A 14,070-nucleotide genomic window follows, 5' to 3' on the forward strand; every position below is an offset into this window, starting at 1 on the left:
CCATGGTGAATGTGTAGATCTGCTGTGGACCCTCTCTATGCCTTGTTGATCTACAGCGCACTTCCTTTCCTGACGCAAGTGCCCGGCAAGGCTGTTGCACGCCTTTATTTTGTGGCCGCTGTACAGCAAAACTGGATTTTATAACGACTCAAAGTGGACAGACACACAACGGGATAACTTTTACAAGGACGTAGGTAAGTTTGCCTCAATGTTTGATTAAAGTATATGATAATTATTCGTTTTAGAGACGTGTATTCGCCGGTTGCACATGAGGGGAGGCCCGGCGCTCCTGCTCCGGTGATGCTAACGTTAGCATAGCAACAACCCCGCGCCACGTTAGTTCGTGTTTTATTTTCAGATATAACTCAGTGGTGGCATGTTAATTAATAGACTACTGTATGTTTTGTATCGCATAGATTATTTTTATAAAACGGGGGAATATCTGTAGCTTGAAATGCATTTGGGTGATCTGTTATATTGTCTGATTGTAGCCGATCCATCTGTCAAAGCTAGATAACGTTTTTCTAAAATGAAGGTTGTTGCATATAGCACGTAGCCTACAGACGTAGGATGCTAACTCAACCAGCAGCCCCGTTTACTTTTGTCTGGAAAACTGCACCTTTCACTGGAAGCATGCCAAACTACACTTTAAAATGTTTACATTGGCTCTCAAAGTCTCGAAAGTGTGCATTACAGTGACGCATCTCAAACAGACATGCATTTATTTTTGGCTAGCCAAACAACATATATCTTGACAACAGTGCAGTGAATTCTGTTTCTCCCCCGTTATACGTGTCGAAACAGCAACAAACTGTTTTGTGATGTCTCACATAGTCTTGTTCCAGTCCTAAATGTTAGTTTCGCCAGTTAGTGTGTGTTGGCAATGGTGTTTAAAAACTCTAATGAGTTTATTCAATGATAAGAAAACGAATCTTTATTTACATCTTATTTATAGTAGTAAGCAAAAACTGCTTCTACAATATCAAATATTCTCATTTCATATTCCATAGATGTCCACAAATCGGCTGTATTTTTGCAAATACCATTTCTCACACATGTGTCTTTTGTCTTTACAGATTGACAGCTTTCTTCAGCAATGTCTCGTTTCTTTGCCACCGGGTCTGACAGTGAGTCAGAGGAGTCCTCATCTGGAAGTGAGATCACCCCCAAAGCACCCGGGACAACTTTCAAGCAGTCAGTGCAGTTTGCCATAAATCCCATTATCAGGACTCAAACTGTACTTTTTATACTGATCTTACACATCCATGTTGTTTTCACAGGTCCTTGCTTCTTAGTGATGATGAGGAAGACACTAAGAGAGTGGTGCGCAGCGCCAAAGACAAAAGGTTGGTGTGGTATCTTGTAAGCAGTATACCTTTTAAACTGTACATATTGTTTTAGCAATTTTTGTTTTAAATGCATTTATTCTTAAACCTCAGATTTGAGGAGTTGACCAACCTCATCAAGACTATCCGCAATGCTATGAAGATTCGTGACATGGCCAAATGTCTGGAGGAGTTTGAGCAGTTATGTCGAGCCTTCCTCAAAAGCAAAAATATAGTGGACAAAGAGGGTGTTCCTGCTTTTTATATCCGCCTTCTGGCCGACCTGGAGGACTATCTGAACCAGGTTTGTAATTTAACACGTTTGTTGCTTTGCTTGTAGCTAAAAAAAAAAAAGGATGTTAACCCTGGTTAACGCAGTCTTATATGTGTAATGTTCCACTTTTTCAGTACTTTGAAATAATTAACATCATTTTCTTTCCAGCTGTGGGAGGACAAAGAGGGCAAGAAGAAGATGAACAAAAACAACGCCAAAGCCCTTAGTACACTGCGTCAGAAGATCCGCAAGTACAACAGAGATTATGAGACAGAAATCGCTGCGTACAAGGAGGTAAATAAGGAAACTTTCCCTCCATGGTTCTATGCTTCAGATCATAGAGAAAGCTTGCTGGATTAGAGCAAAAAGCTAGCTGCTTCAATCTGCAGATCTGCAGAATAGATCCATGTGTTGCCCATTTAACAAGGCACTTAACTCCTCCAGCGAAACTTAAATCGTCAACAGATCACACTGTGGTTGTAATTGGCAGTGTCAAAAATGTAAATGTAACAACTGGGCAATGCTGCAAAAGAGCGTCCTGACTTGTCAACGGTAAGAGAAATTTCTCAATGTCTTCTCTCCGTCTGTTAGAACCCACAGGAGTCTGCAGATGAAGAGGAAGAGAAGGAGCCAGAGGATTCTGGTAAGTTTGCTCTTATGTTTTTTATGTTAAATCACAAGAACTCTATAAAAGCATCCAAGAAATTAAACAAACTGCAAAGTGTTCATGGGTGAAATATGTTTACGTATAGAATAGGTTTGAAGCCTTTCAGAGTCCTGTACCTGTTCCTAGATCATTGGACAAACTACAAAGTCATAAAAGTATATGTCTGTGTCTGTTCTCAGTGCTATTTATGTAAAGATGGGTACAGTTTTGTAAATCAAGATCATATGTGATCTCAAATTGGAGTTTCATTAAATCTACAAATTCAGAAAACAGTTAGATTTACAAAGACGGTAACAGTATTTTGTTTTATCACCTCAAAGAGTCTGTATTTAGTTCTTTATTTACCAACTAAAAAAATAATAATTACTAGTAATCCCATATTTTAATTCCATACTAAACTCTGTTGCAAAACATAAATAATTTTTATACTTGCTGTCAAGATCAGATAGTGGTTATGCTGAATAAGTGCAAGCATCATCTCTATAATTCATCCTAATTTTTGTTCCACAAGGCTCCTCTTCTGACAGTGACGCGGAGGGAGGTGATGATGGCGTATCAGCCAAGTCTTTCTTGAAGAAAAAGCCTGAAGCTGCTCCAGAGGCCAGCAAGTTCCTCAAGTCTGCCAAGGGATCTGGGGTAAGAGGGCGGCATACCATATAAGAATGTACTACAGAGAGAACAATGAGAGAACCTGGTGCTAATTTCTGTGCTGATGAACTCCTGTGTGAGAGGACACTTGTGCTAATGAGTTTTTCTCTGACAGGATGAGTCCTCTTCTAGTGATGAGGATGATGATGATGAAGACTGGGGCTCAGACACGATAGACAGTGGCAGTGAGAGCTCAGATGAAGGGGAAGGAAAGAGCGCTTCCCTGGCTGTGGTCTTCCTCAAGAAGTGAGTCTCCCTCTACACTTTTTTTTTTTTGGTTTCCAACAGAAAAAAAATCAGGAATGAAGCATGCAGTGCTGAATCATTTCCAGTTACTTTTTAGACATTTTAAAGACTAAAAATTTTGATTTAATGGGAATTAAGTGAAGTTGTCAAGTCAAAGAATGGCAAGTAATTGCTTCCTCTCCTACACCAACATGTAACCTTTAAATACCGTACTTCCACTCACTCTGTGTCTGTCCTCAGGACCCAGGAGACTGAGAAGTCCAGCGAAAAGAAGATTCAGAAGAAGAAGAAGCCCAAGAAGAAAGAGCGGCTAGAGGAGGAGGCTGAGGAGGAGGGAGGAGAGGAGGTTGAGGGAGGCTGGGAGAAGGTGAAGGGAGGCGTCCCCCTGGTCAAGGTAAAGAGACAGTGACACAAGCATTTTTCAGATTTACTGCTATCACAATTGCTGCCACTACATCAAGATGGAACAATAGATGGTGCTCATATCCATATTTGTCTTTGCCACAATTTCTTTGTCTCAGGGCAGAAATATTCAGTTAAGGTAAAGACAGTCATGATAAACTGTCATAAACAATTGTACATAATTTAAAAATATCAAGGAGCTGGTGTAGAACAGTTAGTCTCAAAGGAAACCACCACATAATATGGATCAACAAATCAATACTTATGTGGTATGTTCATTCTATCAGGAAAAGCCTAAGATGTTTGCCAAAGGCACAGAGATCAACACAACAGTGGTGGTGAAGAAGCTGAGTGAGATCCTGCAAGCCAGAGGCAAAAAGGGCACAGACAGGTAACACTGCATCATGCACTGAAGCTCTTTGCATTCATAATTTAAAAAAAAAACTGGTATTGATAACTATTCTTAATGAAGTTATGGACAATTGAATTCATTATTAGTATTAAAAACAAAAGGTCTGACTAACCAGTGAAAAACAACCAAATTGCTTTTTTTTCTCCCCGTAACAGGGCTGCCCAGATTGAACTGCTCCATGCTCTGGCAGCCATCGCTGCTGAGCATAACTTGGGCCAAGGTATCCTGGTCAAGATTAAGTTCAACATCATTGCTTCCCTGTATGACTACAACCCCAACTTGGCAGCTTTCATGAAGGTAGGAGCGACTGTTTTTCTAAATGTTACAACATGGAAATGCTTGAAAAAATTATTTGCATAAAACAAAATAAAGACCCAGTATGCATATTTATATTTTTGGCCCATTAGAATTTGTTATAATATTTGATGTTATAAATTATCAAATTCTGAACCAGCATAGGAAACCTGTGCTTAAATGCTGCAAAATATGTTTAATTGTCTGTTTAAATGTCTTAGAAGCAGAACTCTAATCCTGGTGAAATTGAATCATTCTGGCTGTTTTCTTTAGGCCGATATGTGGAAGAAGTGCCTGGATTGTATAGATGAGCTGCTGGACATCCTCTTTGAGCACAACAACATCTTCATCGGGGAGAACATTGCAGAGGACAGTGAGAATCTGGCCGTCTCCGAACAGGTATCTCGTCCTTCTTCCCATCTGTTTTTGTTTTTCATTCCTGGTATTTTTGGATGGCAGCTTGTTCTGGTTGCCGGGTAACCCATCCCAAAATGAATCCCTGAAACCGCATCTTTGCATCTGTATTTTTATCATCTGTGTTGTCTACATTATTGTAATTTATGGAAGCATCATCATCTGTATATTTTAACTAACATGGGAATAGTTTACCTCCTGAACAAACTGCATAATATGTGGCTGTTTGTTGAAAGCCCAGATAGAGGATGGCATTGCAAAAAATAAATACTTATATCTTTATTGTGTGCGTCTGTCAGCCATTCAGGGTGCGTGGCTGCGTCTTAACGCTGGTGGAGAGGATGGATGAAGAGTTTACCAAGATCATGCAGAACACTGATCCCCACTCACAAGGTGAGCTATACAAGAAAACAGACTCAAGACAACAGCTCTCAAAAGCTTTTCCTAGTAGCTCATTATTCTGTTCTCTGTTCTTTCTCCAGAATATGTTGACAATCTGAAGGATGAGGGACGGGTTTGTGGCATCATTGACCGGCTGCTGGACTACTTGGAGAACAAGGGCAGCACAGAGGAGATTTGCCGCATCTATCTGCGCAGGATCATGCACACCTACTACAAGTTTGACTACAAGGCCCACCGGCGCAGCCTGGGCATCCAGGGAGAGACCAAGGTGAGAAAAAGCACAGAAGTGATACAGCAGACTTGACAGACATCAATACATCTTCAGTGTGAGAAGGAAAAAAGTTGTAAATGACCCAAATCAAGAAAAAGTCAGCGTAGGGCATCAAGTGGATGTGAATTTGTTAATGTGTCGGCCTCTCTGTCCGCGGTGTAGTCCGAGCAGGACCAGGAGGAGAGCGAGGGGGAGGACAGCGCTGTGATCATGGACCGTCTCTGCAAGTTCATCTACGCCAAGGATCGCACCGACCGTATCCGTACCTGCGCTATCCTCTGCCACATTTACCACCACGCTCTGCATTCACGCTGGTACCAGGCCCGCGACCTGATGCTGATGAGCCACCTGCAGGACAATATCCAGCACGCTGACCCACCTGTACAGGTAGGCAGACAGACGCAACCCTACACAAGAGGACTTATTTAGTTGCAAGATTAAACCCTAAATGAGAATACTAACTCCGTGTTTGTTTTTGTTTTTCCTAGATCCTTTACAACAGAACCATGGTCCAACTGGGCATCTGCGCTTTTAGGCAGGGCATGATTAAAGATGCCCACAATGCCCTGCTGGATATCCAGTCCTCTGGCCGCGCCAAGGAGCTGCTGGGTCAGGGTCTGCTCATGAGGAACATGCAGGAGAGGAACGCCGAGCAGGAGAAAATTGAAAAGAGAAGACAAGTAAGTCCAACAGAAGCAGTAAAATCATGTCTTCGATCATGTTTAGGTGCGTTTTTCTTATTGTTAACGATTTTTATTTTATCTAATTTTATCGAATAAATTAGCAGATTAAGTTCTGACATTGGATGTGTTTTTAAACTTTAACTAAATTTTTTCAGTATTTTATGTGAAGCAGCTGTAACAAAAAAAACACTTTTAACACAGGTAACAAATGGCTAAGATGATTTGTTATTCTGCCACAACTGTGGACCAGATGAGCTTGATATGAATTCCTGTGTCAGTGAACATCTCAGTGGAGCTACCACTTAAAGACCAGGCTTGATGTGAGATTGTATCCTAACATTGCTGTGACCCCTCCCCCCAAAAGGTGCCATTCCATATGCACATCAACCTGGAGCTGCTGGAGTGTGTGTACCTGGTGTCAGCCATGCTGCTGGAAATCCCCTACATGGCCGCCCATGAGTTTGATGCCCGCCGCAGGATGATCAGCAAGCAGTTCCATCACCAGCTGAGGGTGGGAGAGAGACAGCCACTGCTGGGTACGCAACAATGTCATCTAATTACTCTTTACATCAGGATGTTGAATCAATAGAGAAAAACCAGAGAATAACTGTAGTTGCCTTTGTCCTCCAGGACCCCCAGAGAGCATGAGGGAGCATGTGGTGGCCGCCAGCAAGGCCATGAAGATGGGAGACTGGCGTACCTGCCACTCATTCATCATCAATGAGAAGATGAACAGTAAGGTGTGGGACCTGTTTCCTGAGACGCAGAGAGTACGCGAGATGCTTGTCAGGTGAGAAAAGACCATTATTATCATCCATCTCTAAATGTATCTTCATTCAGTCTTATCAAGTAGCATGGTTTTGTGCTGTGTGGTATTCCCAGTTACTTCTGGTAGCTGTTGTGATGAAGATTGTGTTACAAGTTATGTCTTAATGATCTGAGAACTCAGGACTCAGGATTGTTTACAAATAGAAATTCATTCTGCTGCCCTTTATAACTTCATTATAATGAATTTTACAGGAAGATCCAAGAGGAGTCTCTGAGGACTTATCTGTTCACGTACAGCAGTGTGTACGACTCCATCAGGTAAGATACATTACATTTTTAACAGTGCTAGTGTCGATCAATACTAAACTACTTGAGCTTTCAGCTGAAGCTTCAGTTTGTATCCACCCAAGCTCAACCTCAACATTGTCTCAATGTGAAAGTTTTTATTTTTTAATGGAAAAAACGAGTGTCAATATAATTTTTGTCTGTTCCTCCAGCATGGAGACACTATCTGAGATGTTTGAGTTGGAAATACCCACAGTTCACAGCATCATCAGCAAGATGATCATCAACGAGGAGCTGATGGTGAGTGTCATGGCTTCTCTGTTCTGTGAATTTTAATCAGAATAGATGCAACAGAATATCTCAAATGGGATTTCTGCTGCATCTTTACATGTTCAAAACTAGTTTCCATTTGTGTAATTTAGTTGTTTTTTTTTTCCTAATTAATAACGAATGTTTTTTTTTTTCTCCTCCCAACAGGCATCACTTGACCAGCCCACACAGACTGTTGTGATGCACCGCACAGAGCCCACCTCCCTGCAGAACATGGCTCTGCAGCTCGCTGAGAAACTGGGCGGCTTGGTGGAGAACAACGAGCGCGTCTTCGACCTCAAACAGGGTGTCTACGGAGGCTACTTCAACAGAGGTCAGTTTAGACAACACACTCCACTGAATGCCATTTATACCATACATGTATGTATGTTATATCCACCCTGTAAGTCAATGACCATAAGTCACATTAAAGTACTTCTCCAAAGATATGATTATTACATCTTTTAAATTTCCCTGAACATCTCGTTTGCTCCCTTTGCTTTTATAGGTTGAATAGTGCTTTCTTGGGAAAAAATGGTAACTGGTTGTTGTTTGCATTGCAGATCAAAAAGGTGGCTACCAACAGAAACAGTCCTACCAGAGAGGTATGTTAAGCCACACTGAGGCTGCACAACATCCCACTGATCTGTTTAGTCATTGCTCCTGTTGCTGTAACTTTGAGTCAGATTAAGAATAAGGCAGCTATTTTTAAATAGTTCCATTTGAAGCTGTAAACCTTGTGAAAGTGTTTTTGTTTTGTCATTTGTTTAGATGCTGCTGTGTCATCTCATTGATAATCATGTTTTCCTCTTCACAGATCAGAAAGGTGGATACCAGCAGAAACAGGGGGGCTACCAGCGAGGCGGCTACAGAAATCAAAACCAAAGCAACTACTGAGCTTGCAAAGTGTGGATTTCAGTCTTGCCACCTGAATTAGTCTTCATTCCATAACAACCACCACCTGGGTTTCTGTGCTTGGCACTTGGCCGTGTGCTGTTCTCCCTCATTTGACTCAAAACTGATCCTGAAATAGCTGAAAGTCATTGCAGCACAAGCCTTTCTCACTGCAACTGCACGGGGTGATATTCCAGTACATGAAGAGTTTTAAGGTTATTGATAATAGAACATTGTACAAAAAGGGCATTGCAGTGTGGCTAGCTTGTGGGAGTGCAGTCAGACGATAGACGCTTCAAGTATTGTTGACTTATACTTAACAAATAAACAATAATAAACAGTGAATTTTGAGTTTTCTTTTTGGCAAAGAGAGCTAGAGTTCAAACAAAGCGACATTACTGTTTAAGGCTGTCAGGCAGAATTTGTGCATGAACTAATACACGGATTTCTAAGTATCAAAAGACGATACCTCTGATAAATCACACTAATGAAGATACAGAACACGCAGAAGAGAATCATCCTGAAATAGATTTTCCATAGCTTTAAAAACCTCACACTAGAAACTCGGGTTTAGATTGTGGACAGTACAGGATCAAGTCATGGTAATATTTCTCAATACTTTAATGAAGATACAAGCTGAAGGAGCTGGTTTTTACTTTTATAGTGATGCGTTTAGTGATACTCAGACACTGAAAAACAGCTTTTATTGTTGTGATGTCTTTGTTATTAAATGGATAACTAATCAAATGTTCAGCTGAGCAGGCAAAAATGAAATAAGTATTCCATACATCTGTGTAGTTTATTACTATAAAAGAGACATTGACAGTTTTCAGTGTACAGCAGCAATATCACATGTATTGAAATGCATTTTTATACAATTTGTCCATCAAACATCAAACCATTGTTTAGAGCTATAGCGTTCATATGGGTTTTTTGGGTATTATAATCACATATCAAGAGACATGTAAGTATACAAGGGTTTAAAACTGTCCTTTTGTTCAAGTGTTCTCATGTGGCTTTTTTATTCTACACGTTTCCTAATTGGCAACATTAGTGTGGGTGTTAACACCAACTCTCACACCACTAGCTTCATGTGTGTCTCCTCTCTGTGCTGGTGGCCTACTTGCTCAGGCGGAGTCTCCGACGGAGCTCTTTCCTCAGTAGGTCCCTCTCTTTGCGGATTCCCTGCAACACAGTGCGATTCTCCTGAGCCCGACGCACCAGGTAGGGCAGCGTGTCCTCCACTGAGCCGTATGGTACTGACTTGTACACAGCGTAACCCTCCTTAGCTGGAGGGAAGAGGAGAGGGACATGAGAGAAAAATAAAAAAAAAAGACTAAACATAATAATCATTAAAGATCATCATGCCCATAGCAGTTTAAACAAGGAGAGGCCGAGTGGCCAGAGCTCCTGTAGTTGAAGGTTTCCAGCTTCAGTCCCAACAGCAGCTGCTTGTCATGTCATGAACTTTATTATAACAGCTCACCAAGAGTGAGGGAAACGTGATCACACATGCCCAGCAGCTGGCCGAAACACACTGCACCTCCATCTTTGTCTATCCCCAACTCTTCCATCCTGAGGACGATGTACACAACAGCTACGTCATAGACAGCAGTGGTACCCGACCCGGGGCTCGAGACCCCCCATTATGGGTCACAAGATAAATTTGAGGGGCCGTGATCGATCTCCACCAATTTCACATCGCTTTTAATGAGATCACTAACAATCAATGAGCAAACACATTTTGTTTTAGGGGGTCACAAGCCATAAAGGTTGGGAACCACTGACACATAGCATCAAGTGACTTTCACATGAAAGTGAGATCATTGTAGGGAGACAAATATTTCATTTTCACACATAACAAAGAGAAAACTGAATTATCGCAGACTTAATATTGTGGCCATGGTACACTGCCTGGAGCGGTACTCTCAGATATCATAGTTATCTAATGTCAATGACACCAAGTTGACACCATGTGATTTTCACTTCACGTGGTCTGACCGTTTGGCGGCTCGTCTTACTGACTCCTCGTTGTGAGTGGCGACTATGATCCTGTAGCGCTCGGGTTTCTGGGATATGACTTCCAGCATCACATCCAGAGAGCCGTTATAACTGCACAAACACAAGTGAACAGATGAAATGAGTCAGAGTCAGGCTCACTGATGCATGTGTTTTTCAGTCAGTTTATCACAGGCCTTCATCCGAACACATTAGAAAAGCATCTGAGTTGATTTCAATCCTGATAAAAAAAAGGTTTTAGTGGAAAAAAAGGTAAAAAATAACAACCCAGACTTTTAGATTCAGTTTATGTAGTTTATGTTTTGTCATTGTCTGTGATGCCTTTGCCAGATTGTAACTAATGGCTGCTTCCTCCTATCCACCTGTCATTGGTGTCCTCCCAGCACTGGTGGATGGGGTCCAGACAACCCTCTTTCTCTGCCAGCTTCCTCTCTTTGTCCATGTAGGCTCCGCGTACCAGCTTGACTCCCAGACAGAAACCCTCGTTCTTGGACAGACACAGAGCGTCTAACAGGAGGGACCTGGACTCCTGAGAGACACAGATGGAGAGGGGAGTATTTGATCATGTTTAAGTCTTATAGTATTCACTGCAGGTAAAATAAATATTATTTGTAAAATAAACTTGCCTTCAGGTAACACTGATATGTGTTCCAAATCCAGGCACCATCTTTGTTAAACTTCTTCATCATCGCCATGGTGACAAGAGAGAGGGCGGGGTTCATGTAGGTGTACTCTGCATCAACCAGGACTCGGACTTTGTTTACACTAGCCTAAGAAAGACAAGTAACAGACACATCAGAGTGCTGACCAGGAGCAAATGAGACACAGTGGTGATGCAAAATGATAATTCATTATTCAAAAATAATATCATTATGATGATGTGCTCCCGTGTCAGACACATTTCCCATGAGCCATCGAAGCTGTACCTCTGCTATTTTGTTGAGTCTCTGCAGACCACAGAGGAAGTGGGCGACTTCACTTTCATCTAAACCGGGGAAACTGATTGGCTGAAAGAGGCAGTTCAAAGGTCATTCAACATCAGAATCCGCCCCCAATGTTGTAAATATATCTGTGTTTATATTGAGTTATTTTGATGGAATGTGGACGCACCTCTCCATCCATGGCTCTCACAACGAGATTCAGGTCATATGGTTGTTTTGCGATCAGGGTTGTGAGTTTCACCTTGATACAATCAGTACAGACTTATCACAATCTATCACTGTAGAAAGAGAGTATATGCTGGGAAATACTGGGGGAGGTTCCCAGCTGTTAACACTGAAGTGTGTATTTTTATCTCTTTTTTTGCCACATGTTTGAACTACATTCTGCAACTGTTTGGCTCAGGTCCAACACACAGTGTATCCCGGTGGCCTTATGGTCAAATGGCCTTGGAAAACTGGGGATTTCACAACTGGTTTTCCTTATAACAAAAACATCAATAGTACTGACAATAAATATCATTGGTATCCGACCAAATTTAAATGTCAAAGCCCCCCTCTACTGAAAATGTAAAGAAATAGCATTTGAAATGTAATTAAAAATGTCTTTTATCCTTTTTTTTTTTTGCATATTTACAGAAAATATGCTAGTAGGAGTTCAACTGAAAATGAATATGAAACTAATTTCCCCAGAAACATTATGAATGGTGACTCTGAGCTGGAAAACATTGTCCTCACACACAGCTCCGGGCTGAGCAAGGCTGTGATCTTCAGCTGCATCATGGGGTCTCTGCTCCAGGCGTTGCTGTGGGACATTTGCACACATTCCAGCATGGCCTCCATGTTGTCATCATATCTCTTCTCTCTGGAGGTGATAAACGGTAACATGAGGCTGTGATAGACTTCACATTTAAACATGAAGCTGAGCCGCAATGTGTTAAAGTGGATGAGTATGAGGTTCATGTGCTCTGCTTGAGATATACAGGCAGACAGGAAGTAACATAGACTGATTTTCAGTTAAGATGTTGAGATGTTCAGTTCAGATGATACATTTTGCACATTTTGACATCATAATACAGACAAGATCTGTGCAGTGGCTGCAGTAAAGTCAAGTGCAGCAATAACTTAAGCAAATGTTTATTCCTCCCCTTCATTTAAAATGAATCCACCTGATAAAAAAGACGTGAAGATGAGACATACCCTGTGCTTTCTCCAAGATCCTCCTCGATAGGTACCGCCAGCATGGGCCTCAGCCCCAGCAAGCTCATCTTCTCCATGGACTGAGAGATCTCTCTCTCATTCTCTCCGGCCACAAACTGAGCATATACAGTGGGCCGCAGCAGCAAGGAAAACCCCCTCCTCCCCAGGAAGGTGCGTGCTACAGACATTAGCTGAAAGAAGAAGAGATGAAAAAGTGGAATTTTGATGTTTTTCTCACCGAGAGTCCTGCTTTATTTTGTGCATTACTGAAGTCAGGCAGATGTACAAAGTGTGCAACATTACACTAAAGGATAAACTATCAAACTAAGGAATCAGTTGTAAAGAAACATCACAGTCAGAGCCTTGGCAACATCATTGTAAAAGATAAAGCAAGAGAAGAATAAGTCCCTGCCTCTGTGACTCTTTTTTTGCCTTATTTTCCTCCATACGATGATCATGAGTGAAACATTATGTCTCACCTTCCCACAGTGGTTAACCAGCACAGGGAAGGAGCAGAGGCGGAAGATTCCCAGAGCACGGAGCAGCTCACCCAAACTCTTCACCCTGAAGGCACTGGGATCCTCAAAGGCCAGAGTCGCTGAGAGAAGGTCGGACCGCCTGGCAGCCGCCGTCCTGGGGGCTGCAGTACCCAGCAGCCTCAGCGACAAGAGGTGAGAGAGTGAGGGGCGCAAGCGAGAGCACATCATCGTCCCTGGAGAAGTGTGTGTATGTGGGTCTTTGTTTATGTTACTAACACAGCTTGCAGTTGGCGCTTGGATGATTTGAAATTTCTGCGTATATCTTCCTTTGTTGTAATTTCAAAGCGTGTGCCCGCTGCTCAGAAGTAGCTGATGTGTGAGTTAAATAGAAATACAATAATCCAGAGTGTCAGAGAGGCATTATCAGAGTCTGAGAGGTCAGCTCAGGAAGAAGTGATGATCCCCCTCATGTCACAACCTGTTGGAAGAGGAGAAGCAAAAGGACGGCAGCAGTGATTATGCAGTTACCAGCCTCGCTGCATGGAGCTGTCAGTGATCTTGACAAGAATGAACAGTGACAACTAGATTTTGACGTGTAGAAAAAGTAGTTTAAAACAGAGCAAAAACGAAACAGCTTCAAGATCAAGATCAAGTTAAATGAGGTGTCTGTTAGGATACTCCAAAAGTAACCGAGGCATATGAAACTGATCTTAAAATTGCATAAGAAATAAGTCAGCAGACGCACCTTACCCTCCCTCCTGAAAGTGGCACCCAGAAGACCTAAATGATGAAAAGCTAAGCAGGTGCAATTTGAGGGTTTGTAGGTGAACCAGCAAAATTCATAATCTTTTGCGTTACTCGCTGGTTAATGAGTGACTACCTGGAAAAAAAATGAGTAAACATTAAGTTGACCCTTAGCATCAACACACAAGTGAAGCCCCTGAGTTTGCCATCAACTAAACGGGCATTAAAAGCTCATGTTTGACCAATGTTGCTTCTTGCTTTTTCCCCCCTTTTTTGTTGATATCAGAATTTGGCTGTTAATTGAAATCCGAAGCAGAGATTCAGATGGTAGACCCTTCAATAATGAGTCAAATGCAATTATCAGCCTTCACCTCAATGCATGACATCACATAACAG

The 14,070-nt window shown here is 41.9% G+C and overlaps 2 protein-coding genes across 5 annotated transcripts; one reads left to right on the top strand and one right to left on the bottom strand.

Annotated features, from left to right (window-relative positions):
• Positions 1 to 60: 60 nt before the first annotated feature.
• eif3c (eukaryotic translation initiation factor 3, subunit C) lies at positions 61 to 8,639 on the top strand. Of its 2 annotated transcripts, none has more exons than XM_056366317.1 (23): positions 61 to 194; positions 1,077 to 1,194; positions 1,281 to 1,346; positions 1,440 to 1,629; positions 1,768 to 1,893; positions 2,191 to 2,242; positions 2,778 to 2,902; positions 3,030 to 3,160; positions 3,401 to 3,554; positions 3,850 to 3,953; positions 4,130 to 4,271; positions 4,542 to 4,667; positions 4,982 to 5,075; positions 5,165 to 5,352; positions 5,518 to 5,742; positions 5,844 to 6,035; positions 6,403 to 6,574; positions 6,669 to 6,828; positions 7,059 to 7,124; positions 7,304 to 7,391; positions 7,569 to 7,734; positions 7,964 to 8,005; positions 8,218 to 8,639. In XM_056366317.1, exons 2-23 carry the CDS (start codon positions 1,097 to 1,099, stop codon positions 8,295 to 8,297), a joined length of 2,787 nt encoding a protein of 928 aa, XP_056222292.1. In that variant the 5' UTR covers positions 61 to 194; positions 1,077 to 1,096; the 3' UTR covers positions 8,298 to 8,639. The 2 variants fall into 2 exon arrangements, with proteins under 2 accessions (XP_056222292.1, XP_056222293.1); XM_056366318.1 differs by having other exon boundaries at positions 61 to 190.
• Positions 8,640 to 9,074: 435 nt separating this feature from the next.
• prodh2 (proline dehydrogenase 2) lies at positions 9,075 to 13,771 on the bottom strand. Of its 3 annotated transcripts, none has more exons than XM_056366319.1 (11): positions 13,676 to 13,771; positions 12,931 to 13,408; positions 12,452 to 12,642; positions 11,990 to 12,116; positions 11,424 to 11,495; positions 11,240 to 11,320; positions 10,940 to 11,083; positions 10,676 to 10,842; positions 10,296 to 10,406; positions 9,781 to 9,869; positions 9,075 to 9,583 (listed from the first exon to the last, which is right to left on the bottom strand). In XM_056366319.1, the coding sequence occupies exons 2-11, from the start codon at positions 13,156 to 13,158 to the stop codon at positions 9,414 to 9,416; spliced, it is 1,380 nt and encodes a 459-aa protein (XP_056222294.1). In that variant the 5' UTR covers positions 13,159 to 13,408; positions 13,676 to 13,771; the 3' UTR covers positions 9,075 to 9,413. The 3 variants fall into 3 exon arrangements, with proteins under 3 accessions (XP_056222294.1, XP_056222295.1, XP_056222296.1); XM_056366320.1 differs by having other exon boundaries at positions 13,681 to 13,746; XM_056366321.1 differs by having other exon boundaries at positions 9,444 to 9,583; positions 10,316 to 10,406.
• Between the last annotated feature and the right edge of the window lie 299 nt (positions 13,772 to 14,070).

Source organism: Seriola aureovittata, chromosome 21 (genome assembly GCF_021018895.1).
Source record: "Seriola aureovittata isolate HTS-2021-v1 ecotype China chromosome 21, ASM2101889v1, whole genome shotgun sequence".
NCBI lineage: Eukaryota > Metazoa > Chordata > Actinopteri > Carangiformes > Carangidae > Seriola > Seriola aureovittata.

Bases quoted from the DNA above. Each gene is read 5' to 3' on its own strand.
- prodh2 (XM_056366319.1), bottom strand. From the start codon at position 13,158: ATGATGTGCTCTCGCTTGCGCCCCTCACTCTCTCACCTCTTGTCGCTG. The intron at 11,321-11,423 runs GTGCGTCCACAT...TGCCTCTTTCAG, and splicing joins TGAGAGCCATGGATGGAGAG to CCAATCAGTTTCCCCGGTTT. The intron at 10,843-10,939 runs GCAAGTTTATTT...TGTGTCTCTCAG, and splicing joins CATATCAGTGTTACCTGAAG to GAGTCCAGGTCCCTCCTGTT.
- eif3c (XM_056366317.1), top strand. From the start codon at position 1,097: ATGTCTCGTTTCTTTGCCACCGGGTCTGACAGTGAGTCAGAGGAGTCC. The intron at 3,161-3,400 runs GTGAGTCTCCCT...GTCTGTCCTCAG, and splicing joins GCTGTGGTCTTCCTCAAGAA to GACCCAGGAGACTGAGAAGT. The intron at 5,353-5,517 runs GTGAGAAAAAGC...TCCGCGGTGTAG, and splicing joins GCATCCAGGGAGAGACCAAG to TCCGAGCAGGACCAGGAGGA.